Source organism: Calidris pugnax, unplaced genomic scaffold (genome assembly GCF_001431845.1).
Source record: "Calidris pugnax isolate Ruff unplaced genomic scaffold, ASM143184v1 scaffold56, whole genome shotgun sequence".
Lineage (NCBI taxonomy): Eukaryota > Metazoa > Chordata > Aves > Charadriiformes > Scolopacidae > Calidris > Calidris pugnax.
Genome location: NW_015090839.1, coordinates 5,420,755 through 5,435,004, shown reverse-complemented (window position 1 = coordinate 5,435,004; position 14,250 = coordinate 5,420,755). Strand labels below are relative to the sequence as shown.

The 14,250-nt window shown below is 57.8% G+C and overlaps 1 protein-coding gene across 1 annotated transcript; it reads right to left on the bottom strand.

The window, feature by feature from the left end:
* Positions 1–19: 19 nt before the first annotated feature.
* On the bottom strand, positions 20–14,191 carry RPS6KL1 (ribosomal protein S6 kinase like 1). Its single transcript, XM_014941630.1, has 15 exons — positions 13,935–14,191; positions 13,165–13,289; positions 12,147–12,239; positions 11,265–11,312; positions 10,524–10,656; positions 8,267–9,151; positions 7,402–7,491; positions 7,165–7,247; positions 6,832–6,873; positions 5,760–5,892; positions 3,503–4,387; positions 2,638–2,727; positions 2,401–2,483; positions 2,014–2,109; positions 20–1,916 (listed from the first exon to the last, which is right to left on the bottom strand). Exons 1-15 carry the CDS (start codon positions 14,170–14,172, stop codon positions 1,806–1,808), a joined length of 3,135 nt encoding a protein of 1,044 aa, XP_014797116.1. The 5' UTR covers positions 14,173–14,191; the 3' UTR covers positions 20–1,805.
* Between the last annotated feature and the right edge of the window lie 59 nt (positions 14,192–14,250).

Genomic DNA, 14,250 nt, shown 5'->3' with positions numbered 1-14,250 from the left:
GGGGGGGGAAAAACCCTTCCCTGTGCTGGAAAGGGAGGGCAAAGAGTCTAGCTGCTCTTGCATAAGTAAATTGAATGAAAGAGAAGGTTCTGATGGAAAAATGCTGCTAGCGCCCAGTCTGCTGTGGGGGTTTAGGATTCAGAGGGCTCACCTTGGCTTTGTACATGACCCTGGGGAGGGGTAGTGCCTGTGTGTTCTGTCTGGAGCTGCAATAAATGAGGCCTTTGAACTACCCTGAGAGTGAATGTATAGTCAAGCTCTTAAAACGATGCAGCTGAGCAAACTGCTTTGTTTAATCTGCCCTGTCGGGGCTTGCTGTAGCAGGGTCGTGCAGGTGCTGTGCATGAAGCTTCCTTTTTGACCCCCCTGGGAAATGCCCAGGGCACTTTGTGGCAAGAAGCCGTACTGTGGCTTTGGCCACAGGCCTAAGAGTCAGTCCAGTAGCACAGGACTAGGAGGCTGGTGGCCAAGGGGGAGCCTGCTGCTGTTGGAGAGTTCAACCAGTTCAGGCTGCCCTAGTGAGGGAAAACCCATGGGCTCTGCTGCTCCCGGCATCTGACCTGCTTAGTGGTCTGCTCCTTGGTTAGTCCTCTTGCTTCTGCACAGCTTTTGAGGTGTCCTCTACCTTTGTTGGGGTGGGAGATGAGTTTCTTCGGGCTCTGCTTCCCTCTGGTGGACAAGTGCTCCTGCTGCTGCCCGAGAGCCAGGGCCGGGTCAGCAAGGAGCAGGGTGTTACTGCTATGCACAGATGAGCACAGCACCCACCTTTTCTTCCATCCTGGTTTGTGTTTGCTCTTACCTTCCTTCCAGCAGTGCTGGTTCTCGGCGTTCATCCCTTTAAACCCTCACTGTTTGTCCTACCAGGAACACACAGCAAGGAGGGCAGTGGGGCTGCTGTCCTGCCAGCAGAAAGGAGCACCCAGGCATGGGAGGCTGGAGCCAGAGCAGGTGACGATGACAACAGTCAAGGCTGGTGGGAAACACAGGCACTCTGTGCGTTTTCCCAGCTCTGAGCTGCAGGCACACAGCTGCACAGAGCCAAGGGGCCATGAGGCAGGCAGGGCACGAGGGGAGATGGCCAAACACTCTGTGCCACCTTCTGGGTTCTGGTTGCAGGGTAGGCAACACCAACCTGGGGCTCTCACACAGGTTTTAGAGAGATTTGGGGCCCTCCTTGGCTCAGCCCAAGCCTCCCTGGTCCAGTTCAGAAACAAAAGGACATTTCTGCAAGCGATAATGAGTGGTTTATTCTTTTCAGAGGGCTGGGGACGGGGCAGGAGGGGGAAGAGGAGCAGAGGGCTCCTTCCCGTCTCACCCCACGGCAGACATTACCCACACACACACATGCAACCAGGGACGGGCTCGGGCACCAGCCAGCGGGGCCCGGAGGAGATGCACTTGGAAGCCACAAAAAATACCAGGGTTGGGGGGAGGTCACTGTGGTAGCAGCAGAGATAAAAACCACAGGGAGGGAGTCCCAGGGCATGGTGCTAAGCTGAGCAAGGGAAGCTCCAGAAGGGGAGCATGGCCTCTCCCCAGGGGTGGGCACCTGGAATCCCTTTTCCACCAGGAAGGACCTAGAGGAGAAGACAGCCTAGCCCAGACTGCAGCCTCCTCTTGGAGACACCAACAAACACAAGCAGAGACAGAAGAACATGTAAGGCTGCAAAACCTCATGCCTACCCCACCCCGGGGCAGCCCTTGAGGCAAACCTCCCCCAGCAGGCAGAGCTGCCAGTGCCACTGGGGGTCACAAGTGCCTGGGGCAGTGACCCTGGGCCCAGCTCCCCTCCAAGGACAGCCTGCCTAGCCCACCAGCTTGTTCCAGGGGACAGTGCTGAAGAAGGCGTGGGACTTCAGCTTCGCCATGCCACCTCCTCCAGAGCCCAAGCGCCGCTTTGGGTTGTACTGCAGGAGCTGCAGAGAAAGGGGATGGGACAGCAGGACACTGGAAGAGCTGCCCAGGCTGGACCCTCTAGCCCCGTCCTCCCTCCCAACCCCCCAGGCCCCTCACCTCTGTGAGCAGCGACGTGGCGGCCAGGCTGAGCCCCTCCGGCAGATGCAGCTGGGTGTGAGGTTGAATCCCTGAAGGGTGGTTTTGGTAGAGTGGCTGCAGGAGGCAGAGGGTGATGGTGAGCAGAGGCACTGAGGAGGGTACGAGCCCCCCGCTGAGCCTCCATCACCGTGCAACCCCAGCTCTGCACAGCAGGGTTGAAAACCAGGTGGCTGAACAGCCGGACACCGTGCACAGGCACCAGGAACCACACACCTGAAGTAAGCTGGCACAGTGCTGAGGTGCCAGCAGGGCAAGGCACCCTCCCAGCCCCATGTGGCAGGGAGCTCTTGTGCTACGGTGTCACCTCCTCCTCCCCGGCCCTCGCACAGCTCCTCTGCCTCTTACCACTCCTGTCAGCAACTCGTACAAGAGGGAACCAAAGCTCCAGCAGTCGGCTGCTTCGGTGGGCTCCGTGATCCCCCCCACTTCTGCAGAAAGAACCAGAGAGGCGTTAGAGCTGGAGTCAGGAAGCACCAGTGGCTGCGCAGTGCCAGGCACATCTCGCTGCCTGCAGGAGCCACTTCTCCGCTGGCTGGCAGCAGTGGGCGACGGGCAGGAGGAGGCAGGGGACATGTCCCTTACCTGGGGCACTGTACAGCTCTTCTCGTGCCTGGCTGCAGCACTGGGGCTCCACCTCTGTCCACTGGCCAAAGAAGGTGAGACGGACGTGACCTGCAGAGTAGCACCAGAGCAGGGAGGTTAGGACTTTGGTCAGAGCACAAAGCCAAGCCCTGTCCCTGCCACTGGGAACAGCCAGGGCACTGGGTCCCTGCCGTGCTACAACACAGAGACACTGTGCATCCTCTGGCACTGTACGTTCTCCAGCCTCCCAGTGCTTGACCCAGCACATCTCTGCAGCTGGTAAGACTGGTTAGGTGGGCTCCAACCTCGCAGACCCCAGGGCAGGCTGTAGTGAGGAGAGCAGCAGTGCCACGGGGAGGGAGGTTAGCTTTCCCCTCACAAAGCTCTCCACATTTTTCTTTTCCTAAGCCCTTTCCAGTTTGCCCCAGCTGTTGCCAGTGAGCAGGGACGTGTGCTGCGCTTGCACTGGCAGCGGTACCCATGGCTTGAAGGGATGGGCAACCTCCAGAATACCCCAGTGAGCAGTAACTACAAGCAGGGGAAAGCTGCGGTCCCACTAACCTCAGGCACAGTTCAGCTGGTCTCAGCCTCCCCATACTGGGATTTCCCAGGCAGCCAGCCCCAGTGCGGGAGCAGGGCCAACGCATTCCTGTGGCTGCAGAGCCATCTCTTGTAATTACTGCTTGGAAATCGCAATTGAGACTGCACTTCCAGGTTCAGAAACATCCAAACCTCCCCAGAGTCCCACCACCCCCCAAAGCAAACCCAAGACATTCCGTGTCCCTGGAAATGGGACCAACGGCAGTCTCCCAGCCAAGATGCCAATCTCCTTCTCCTCAGGGCAGCAGCCTGGGGCACTACCTACCGGCTGTATCAAGCAGCAGGTTCCTGGGGTTGAGGTCCCGGCACAATACACCCTGTTGGTGAAGTCCCTCTAAGGCCAGGAGGATTTCTGCTGCCCACAGCTGCACCTGCTCCTCCTTCACAGCCCACGCTCTCTGGCTGTGTCCACGGGAAGCCAGGAACTGGCACTGTCCTGAGAGTGGCTGCTCTCTGAGCAGGTTTGCCCCCTGCGCCGCTGGGTCAGGCCCACGGGGCTTGCCAAAGCTGGACGGGACAACTCCTGCACGAAGTTGCCTCTGACCCGAGGTCAGGAGAGGCCGAGCGCAGGGGACCTCAGACCCTTGCCGAGGTGGTGTCTCCCCTGCCCCTAGCTGGCCTCGTCCCACAGTCTTTGGTACGGGAACGGGTGTCTGGGGAAGCCTTCCACCGGCACGTGGCCCAGGGTCTTCTTGAGAGGCTTCTCTCTCCGAGATGCAGCCTGTGCGGCTGGTTAGAGCGTCCCAGGGATAGATGACGAGGCCCTGGTTGGTAAGGTGGCTGGGGTCTTTGGCTGATGCTGCTGGAACATGGTCCACGATGCCAGGCATAGCCTGGGTCATGCTTAGATCCTGCCCTCCAGATGCAGCCCTCGTGCCACCGGCGGGAGTGGGGTGAAGCTGGCAATGGTTCCCCGAGCCAGGGTCCGTGGTGTCAGGGGACTGATCCCGAGGGGGCAAGGCTTTGGTGTTTCCTGAGCCTGGGAGGTCGGTGACCATCTGAGCAGAGAAGATGGAGACTTGGCTGCTGCCCTGGGAGCTTCCCACGCCATCCTCTCTGCCATGGTTCCTCAGGGCTTGGACGGTGTTTGAATCCGCAGAGCCCTGCTGGACACTGTACTTGGAGCGGAGGTGAGACCACAGTGTCTCCCCTGGAAAGTGGAGAGAAGAAGAAGTGATGTGGCAGAAGGCATCCCTGGTTCCCCCACTCTGGCCGCTGCCCATCCAGGCACAGGCCAAGGCCTCCATGCTGGGGACGTCACTGAGCATCATTAATCTCCCCAGCAAAGCTCAAGTCCATGCAGACTTTGAGACCAAAGCTCAAGTCCATGCATCTCCCCAGCCCCATAAACACACCATGCTCAATGCCACACCTCCCCTGGGACCTGGTACACCAAAGGCTTGTTCTCCCCTCCTTTAGCAGACCTGCTACCCGCCCCGTTCCCCCCGTCTCCTTGATCCCAGCTCTGCCACTTCCATGTCACAGGTCAGCCACATCTTCACACGTGCCCCTGATCCCACCGCCATCCCCACTTCCTCCTCAAAGTCTTTCCTCCCCATGTGACGGTGATGTTAGAGAGCTCCTGCAGTGTGGCACTGACCCTGTGGGTCAGCAATGAGCCAGAGCAGTGAGCCCCAGAGCCCACAGTGCACTGATGGGGCTTCCTACCCTCACCACATGCAGCTGCTGGCTGCTTTCTGCAAATTCATCCTACAGCAAGGCACGAGGAGCTGAGGCTGTTCTCCAACACACGTCAGCCTTCATTTGTCATTGCTGGACTCCAGCTGCTGCTCCCTACACATCCGTGCAACCAGCAGAGAGCAAAGAAGCTCCCTGGGACAAGCCTCCACTTTGTCACACTTCCTCATCAGGATCTGGGACAGGCCCCACGCTTGCCTCCTTTTTGTACCCGAACCCAAATGTGCTCCCTGCCCTTTATGTCCCAATTATCCATCTCCTCTCTTTGGTCTGATCTCAAAATCCAGTGTGGCCTCTTCTTTTGTAACCAAAAAATGTTCTGTGAAGTTCTTATCATAAGTTTTGTTCTGCAACATCCAGGTGAACTACCTCACTTGGTTCTCCTCCATCACTTTCCTGTCCTCCTCCTGGACAAACAATGCCAGTAAAATGAAGAGGTTTTTCTTTTCAAGACACTGGACCACATCAACCTCAAGGCATGACCATTCCCTCCTATAGGATTCAGTGGTCCCTAAGGCTAGTTTCCATATAACACCCCTACACACACAACCTCTTTCTCCATGTAGGTCTCCACAGCCCATTTCTAGGTTACTTCCCCAGTCAGCTCTTACAAAGTTCCAGAATCCTCAATACAGCTGAGCAGTTTCACAAAGCATCTAAGCCCTGTGACTCATCACCCTTCTATGAAGAAGACACCTTGTGTTGTCACTCTAAAAAACAGTTCCAAACCACCAGAAGAAACGTATTTGAGACTTTAAGGAAAGGGAGGCTGAGGTCAAGAGCAGGATGCTCCACAGATGGGAGGCACTGCTGTCCCTACTCACCCTGCACGTGCTCCAGGTGGAGGAAGATGGAGTCTTCACTCACGTAGTAGCACAGCAGCTTGACCATGAAGGGGACCCCATGAGGGATGATAGTCTGTCGTTCACGGGTCTCAACATGGGATTTGGGGAGGCTCTGAGGAGGTACAGGTAGATGGATGTTACAGCACAGTAGAGGCTTAGGCTCCCCGCAACCTCACACCTGGCAGGGCAGGAGGCCATCTGCTATTTGCTAAGCCCCATGGCTGGCCTCATGTGTCACCCACGGTGGAGCTCCCTGTCAGCCCCAGCACCCATCTGTGACAAGGCAGGGCTCTACAAAGCTCTGCCAAGGCAGAGCACTCTTAACCTGCACGGCAGGACCCAGAGGACACTGCTGGTCCACAGCAGTGGCCTTCCCCTACAACTGCCCCTACTTCCTTCAGATGGGAATCCATCATCCCAGCCCTCGGTGGATCTGACTGCTGGCTTCCTGCGTGCGAGGGCTTGGCCCGCTACCAGCAAAGAGCTGGGAGGGGTGTGTGTGCCAGGTCTTTCGGTGTAATGTATATCCCAGCCCAAGGCTGCTGGTTTTGGGGGGGGAGGGGGGGGCAGTCCTTAATCCGATAGCGCACACATGTATGGGGGAGTGAGGGGGGTTGGTAGTGCCTGCAGAGTCTATTACTCTTACCCTCTACACAGAACTTGTAACTAAAATATTTAACACAGCGGATTTTAAATGAAATAAAAGTGGGCAACGACTGCGCGGTGGGGTGTGTTTGAGGGGGTGAGGAGCACCCCTGGTGTGGTGTAAGAAGCCTGGTTACCTGATGGTGAGAGAAGAGAGGGAACGGGAGTCGGGCCTGTTTCTGGTGGTACTAAATTGAGGCTTCTCTGGTTGTGAATTCTGCTGCCTTCAAACCTCTTTTTGGCACAGAATTGGCTTTTCCCAGCACGGATGAGGTTTTTCAGGGCTGGAAACCATGCTTTTGGCGGTCTAGCACCAGAACTGTTACAGGCAGCGAGGAAATCCCGGTATTTGCTGAAGGGCAGGGTGGCGGGGAGGGGGGAAGGGGGACGGGTCACGTAAAAGTGCGGGTGTGGGGGCGGTTTGGGTTTTGTGGTTTTGGTAGAGTGGCTGCAGGAGGCAGAGGGTGATGGTGAGCAGAGGCACTGAGGAGGGTACGAGCCCCCCGCTGAGCCTCCATCACCGTGCAACCCCAGCTCTGCACAGCAGGGTTGAAAACCAGGTGGCTGAACAGCTGGACACCGTGCACAGGCACCAGGAACCACACACCTGAAGTAAGCTGGCACAGTGCTGAGGTGCCAGCAGGGCAAGGCACCCTCCCAGCCCCATGTGGCAGGGAGCTCTTGTGCTACGGTGTCACCTCCTCCTCCCCGGCCCTCGCACAGCTCCTCTGCCTCTTACCACTCCTGTCAGCAACTCGTACAAGAGGGAACCAAAGCTCCAGCAGTCGGCTGCTTCGGTGGGCTCCGTGATCCCCCCCACTTCTGCAGAAAGAACCAGAGAGGCGTTAGAGCTGGAGTCAGGAAGCACCAGTGGCTGCGCAGTGCCAGGCACATCTCGCTGCCTGCAGGAGCCACTTCTCAGCTGGCTGGCAGCAGTGGGCGACGGGCAGGAGGAGGCAGGGGACATGTCCCTTACCTGGGGCACTGTACAGCTCTTCTCGTGCCTGGCTGCAGCACTGGGGCTCCACCTCTGTCCACTGGCCAAAGAAGGTGAGACGGACGTGACCTGCAGAGTAGCACCAGAGCAGGGAGGTTAGGACTTTGGTCAGAGCACAAAGCCAAGCCCTGTCCCTGCCACTGGGAACAGCCAGGGCACTGGGTCCCTGCCGTGCTACAACACAGAGACACTGTGCATCCTCTGGCACTGTACGTTCTCCAGCCTCCCAGTGCTTGACCCAGCACATCTCTGCAGCTGGTAAGACTGGTTAGGTGGGCTCCAACCTCGCAGACCCCAGGGCAGGCTGTAGTGAGGAGAGCAGCAGTGCCACGGGGAGGGAGGTTAGCTTTCCCCTCACAAAGCTCTCCACATTTTTCTTTTCCTAAGCCCTTTCCAGTTTGCCCCAGCTGTTGCCAGTGAGCAGGGACGTGTGCTGCGCTTGCACTGGCAGCGGTACCCATGGCTTGAAGGGATGGGCAACCTCCAGAATACCCCAGTGAGCAGTAACTACAAGCAGGGGAAAGCTGCGGTCCCACTAACCTCAGGCACAGTTCAGCTGGTCTCAGCCTCCCCATACTGGGATTTCCCAGGCAGCCAGCCCCAGTGCGGGAGCAGGGCCAACGCATTCCTGTGGCTGCAGAGCCATCTCTTGTAATTACTGCTTGGAAATCGCAATTGAGACTGCACTTCCAGGTTCAGAAACATCCAAACCTCCCCAGAGTCCCACCACCCCCCAAAGCAAACCCAAGACATTCCGTGTCCCTGGAAATGGGACCAACGGCAGTCTCCCAGCCAAGATGCCAATCTCCTTCTCCTCAGGGCAGCAGCCTGGGGCACTACCTACCGGCTGTATCAAGCAGCAGGTTCCTGGGGTTGAGGTCCCGGCACAATACACCCTGTTGGTGAAGTCCCTCTAAGGCCAGGAGGATTTCTGCTGCCCACAGCTGCACCTGCTCCTCCTTCACAGCCCACGCTCTCTGGCTGTGTCCACGGGAAGCCAGGAACTGGCACTGTCCTGAGAGTGGCTGCTCTCTGAGCAGGTTTGCCCCCTGCGCCGCTGGGTCAGGCCCACGGGGCTTGCCAAAGCTGGACGGGACAACTCCTGCACGAAGTTGCCTCTGACCCGAGGTCAGGAGAGGCCGAGCGCAGGGGACCTCAGACCCTTGCCGAGGTGGTGTCTCCCCTGCCCCTAGCTGGCCTCGTCCCACAGTCTTTGGTACGGGAACGGGTGTCTGGGGAAGCCTTCCACCGGCACGTGGCCCAGGGTCTTCTTGAGAGGCTTCTCTCTCCGAGATGCAGCCTGTGCGGCTGGTTAGAGCGTCCCAGGGATAGATGACGAGGCCCTGGTTGGTAAGGTGGCTGGGGTCTTTGGCTGATGCTGCTGGAACATGGTCCACGATGCCAGGCATAGCCTGGGTCATGCTTAGATCCTGCCCTCCAGATGCAGCCCTCGTGCCACCGGCGGGAGTGGGGTGAAGCTGGCAATGGTTCCCCGAGCCAGGGTCCGTGGTGTCAGGGGACTGATCCCGAGGGGGCAAGGCTTTGGTGTTTCCTGAGCCTGGGAGGTCGGTGACCATCTGAGCAGAGAAGATGGAGACTTGGCTGCTGCCCTGGGAGCTTCCCACGCCATCCTCTCTGCCATGGTTCCTCAGGGCTTGGACGGTGTTTGAATCCGCAGAGCCCTGCTGGACACTGTACTTGGAGCGGAGGTGAGACCACAGTGTCTCCCCTGGAAAGTGGAGAGAAGAAGAAGTGATGTGGCAGAAGGCATCCCTGGTTCCCCCACTCTGGCCGCTGCCCATCCAGGCACAGGCCAAGGCCTCCATGCTGGGGACGTCACTGAGCATCATTAATCTCCCCAGCAAAGCTCAAGTCCATGCAGACTTTGAGACCAAAGCTCAAGTCCATGCATCTCCCCAGCCCCATAAACACACCATGCTCAATGCCACACCTCCCCTGGGACCTGGTACACCAAAGGCTTGTTCTCCCCTCCTTTAGCAGACCTGCTACCCGCCCCGTTCCCCCCGTCTCCTTGATCCCAGCTCTGCCACTTCCATGTCACAGGTCAGCCACATCTTCACACGTGCCCCTGATCCCACCGCCATCCCCACTTCCTCCTCAAAGTCTTTCCTCCCCATGTGACGGTGATGTTAGAGAGCTCCTGCAGTGTGGCACTGACCCTGTGGGTCAGCAATGAGCCAGAGCAGTGAGCCCCAGAGCCCACAGTGCACTGATGGGGCTTCCTACCCTCACCACATGCAGCTGCTGGCTGCTTTCTGCAAATTCATCCTACAGCAAGGCACGAGGAGCTGAGGCTGTTCTCCAACACACGTCAGCCTTCATTTGTCATTGCTGGACTCCAGCTGCTGCTCCCTACACATCCGTGCAACCAGCAGAGAGCAAAGAAGCTCCCTGGGACAAGCCTCCACTTTGTCACACTTCCTCATCAGGATCTGGGACAGGCCCCACGCTTGCCTCCTTTTTGTACCCGAACCCAAATGTGCTCCCTGCCCTTTATGTCCCAATTATCCATCTCCTCTCTTTGGTCTGATCTCAAAATCCAGTGTGGCCTCTTCTTTTGTAACCAAAAAATGTTCTGTGAAGTTCTTATCATAAGTTTTGTTCTGCAACATCCAGGTGAACTACCTCACTTGGTTCTCCTCCATCACTTTCCTGTCCTCCTCCTGGACAAACAATGCCAGTAAAATGAAGAGGTTTTTCTTTTCAAGACACTGGACCACATCAACCTCAAGGCATGACCATTCCCTCCTATAGGATTCAGTGGTCCCTAAGGCTAGTTTCCATATAACACCCCTACACACACAACCTCTTTCTCCATGTAGGTCTCCACAGCCCATTTCTAGGTTACTTCCCCAGTCAGCTCTTACAAAGTTCCAGAATCCTCAATACAGCTGAGCAGTTTCACAAAGCATCTAAGCCCTGTGACTCATCACCCTTCTATGAAGAAGACACCTTGTGTTGTCACTCTAAAAAACAGTTCCAAACCACCAGAAGAAACGTATTTGAGACTTTAAGGAAAGGGAGGCTGAGGTCAAGAGCAGGATGCTCCACAGATGGGAGGCACTGCTGTCCCTACTCACCCTGCACGTGCTCCAGGTGGAGGAAGATGGAGTCTTCACTCACGTAGTAGCACAGCAGCTTGACCATGAAGGGGACCCCATGAGGGATGATAGTCTGTCGTTCACGGGTCTCAACATGGGATTTGGGGAGGCTCTGAGGAGGTACAGGTAGATGGATGTTACAGCACAGTAGAGGCTTAGGCTCCCCGCAACCTCACACCTGGCAGGGCAGGAGGCCATCTGCTATTTGCTAAGCCCCATGGCTGGCCTCATGTGTCACCCACGGTGGAGCTCCCTGTCAGCCCCAGCACCCATCTGTGACAAGGCAGGGCTCTACAAAGCTCTGCCAAGGCAGAGCACTCTTAACCTGCACGGCAGGACCCAGAGGACACTGCTGGTCCACAGCAGTGGCCTTCCCCTACAACTGCCCCTACTTCCTTCAGATGGGAATCCATCATCCCAGCCCTCTCTCCTCTCCCTCTGAAGCTGACGCTTCTCCCTGTCATGCCAGAGCCTCCTTGTCCAATTATAAAGTCCTTTGGTTTTAGTTCCAAGGGTGCTGGAAAAAGGCCTAGGACTTGCACTGACCACTCCTCACCCACCAGCTGTTTCAGGGGTTGATGCAGACTAACATGCATTTATGAACAGATGACCAAGAAGAACCACTTCCCTTCCGATCACCCTCTGCCCCAGCCAACTGCTTGGACAAGGAGGCTCTGGCATGACAGGGAGAAGCAGGAAGATGAAACTGAAAACACCCACCTTAAGTATAAAGGTCCCACCAGTAGCTGGATCCTGGACGATCTGCACCTGGGAGCAGTATACACAGTACCAGTCAGAAGTGGTGACGGCTCCCAGCCCAACACACACCCATAGGCACCCAACACACAGAGGAATGACCCACAGACTCAACTCTGGAACAACAAACTCCCACCCGACTAGAGGAGTTTGGTGGTGCTTAAACCTCTAGTCTTGAAAGACAAAACACAGGTTATTAGCAATGAGATGGCCACAAACCCAGGGAGTTAATTAAAGACCGAGGTGACTCCCGCACCATTTTTGCTTCCTTCACAAGGAAGGGTTTCACATTGCTCTTTCTAACCTCTGTGGGGTGTGCTGGGATGCCCACCCAGGCCTCTGCAGGACAGGAGGACCACATCAGTCCTGACAAACTGAGATGTGTGAACAGCAGAGGAGAGCAAGGTGCCAGTGTGTGTACAGAGATGGTAAGCCACCTTCACTCCAAGACCACAAATTACTAATTAGTTGATTCACCCATATGGCTTGTCTTCTGCTGAAGTCTAGATTACCCATAGGAGTCCGCCACCGTGGTACCTAGGCATCAAGCATGATTCCATGCATGGGAAAGAACCGGATTTGTCAATCTCCTTGTAAATATCTTGGAGGATCTTATAAGCAAAAGGAACGGGGACATTAACAGATTTTCCAACTAACCCCTAAAGGGTCTTGCATCCTTGCCTGTGAGTTCTCCTTGGTGGGAATGGTGTGGATGGTAACCCTCACATTCCTTGGCGGGTGTGCTGGGGGACAGCCCCCCACCCCCAGCTGCCAGGACCCTCTAGGTCACACTCCCCTTGCTCCATGCCCAGCCTCACCCCCCCCAGTTCCAGGTCGAGTCATTACCTTATCGATCACTCCCACAACCTTGCAGCGTCTCAGGTTCTCCACTGCCGAGCTCAGCGTCCTGATGGGCCGGAAGCGCAGGCTGCTGTAACCCTGCGAGGTGGAGAAGAAGAGGATGAGGTTCCCAGAGATGCCACTGTCTGTGAGAGCGGGTGGGAGAAGTCCCCGCATTTTCCAGAGCGGGCAGCAGTACTGCCAGGGCTGGTCAACATCCAGAGACAACTCTCCAGCTGCCATGGTGTCCCTGCCCATGGCAAGGGGGTTGGAACTTGATGATCTTTAAGGTCCCTTCCAACTCTAACCATTCTATGATTCTATGGTTGATTCCTAACATCAGCTGGACCGTTTCCTTGGCCAGCTCCTGGATTTCTGAGGATTTGAGGGAAAGTTTGCACCTGCAGCAGAGGTAAAATCACACCAAAACTTACACCTGGACCGGGACTGCCTCAACGCTGAGGGGATCTGTACTGAAGGTAGTTGCTGTTCTCCTCTCGTCCTTCCCACCAGACACCCACCCTGCCCAGCCTCACTCCCCTCTCCCTTCATTACCCACCTCCTTCCCACAATGCATCTTTGGTTTCCATCCAGATGGAAACAATGACAGGGAAGATGACATTTTTAACATCTGACGAGGTGGCTTTCCCCAGTGGCTTCAGTCCCACCAAAAATAGCCATTTTCACTATAATGGCTGCAAGGTGAAACACACACACCTCGGGGGGAGTAGAAGGGGAGACAGTCCTGGGATCACCCTGGTCAAGCTGGGCCCACCACAGCTCCTTGCTCCAGGCAGGGCAAAGGGCTGCCAGCTCCCTGGCAGCCACCAGCACGCCGGGACACCCTGCAGCTCATGTGTCTTCTCATGTGCCATTTTCTCTAGGCCACCTTACCATGACATCTGGCAGGGGTGGCTGAGGATGCTCAGCAGGGCTGCTTTATGTGTGTCCCCCCCTGCCCCAGGTTTCTCAGTGCCACCGATCCACTGCCATCCAACCCGTGCTGCCCCACGCCGCCCCTCACCGTGGCAGTGGGGTTGCCACCCCCCGCAGCCCGCTGGAGGTGGCAGTTGAAGATCTCCTCCGCACGCCTCAGGTACTGTGTGATCTTCCGCTTCACGGCCTCCCGACGCTCCTTGTTGGGGTCAACTGTGGGTGGTGCAGAGGGTGGGCATGAGGGGCCTGCCGTGCTCCCTGGAAGGATGCCCTGGTCCCCTGGCCACACTCCCCAGGGGAATGCCTTTGGCTGTGCTCCCTGGAGGGATGTCCCAGTCCCCTGGCTGGTTTCCCCAGAGGCATGCCCCAGCCCCATAGCCATGCCCCCCAGAGGGATACCCCAATCCCCCAGCCATGCTCCCCGGAGGGATGCCCTGGTCCAGTTTCCCCAGAGGGATGCCTTGGGGCCTGGCTGTGGTCCCTGGAGGGTTGCCCCATCCTGACCACACTCCCCAGATGGATGACCTGGTCCCCTAGTTGGTTTCCCTAGAGGGATGCCCTGGCCCCGAGCTGTGCTCCCCAAAGAGATGTCCCATCCCAACCACAGTCCCCAGAGTGATGACCTGGTCCCCTCGTTGGTTTCCCCAAAGGGATGCCCTAGCCCCTGGCTGGTTTCCCCAGAGGGATGCCCAGACCCCCCCTCCGTGCTCCCCAAAGAGATGTCCCCTCCTGACCACACTCCCCAGCGGGATGCCCTGCTCCCCTGGCTGGCTTCCCCGGAGGGATGCCCCAGTCCCCAGCCCTGCTCCCCGGAGGGATGCCCCCGGTCCCCCGCCCGCCGAGGCGGCCCCGCCGCACCCTGCACGCCGCGGAGCAGCACGTCCACGCCGTTCTGGTAGTGGTTGAAGGCCTCCTCGTAGTCCTCGCTGACGTCCCGCTCCAGCGCCAGCCGCAGCTGCCGCGCCGCCTCCACCAGGTAGTCCCGCCGCCCGCCGCCCTCCGGTCCCGCCGGCGAGACGCGGCTCCGCAGCTGCCCCAGGTAGACGCGGGCCTGGGCCAGCGCCCGGGAGCAGGGCTCGGCCTCCGCCCGGCTCATGGCCCCGCACCGCCGCCCTGCGCCGCCGGGAGACAGGCAGCGGGGGGAGGCGCGGGTGAGGCCCTTCCGCCGCCCCGG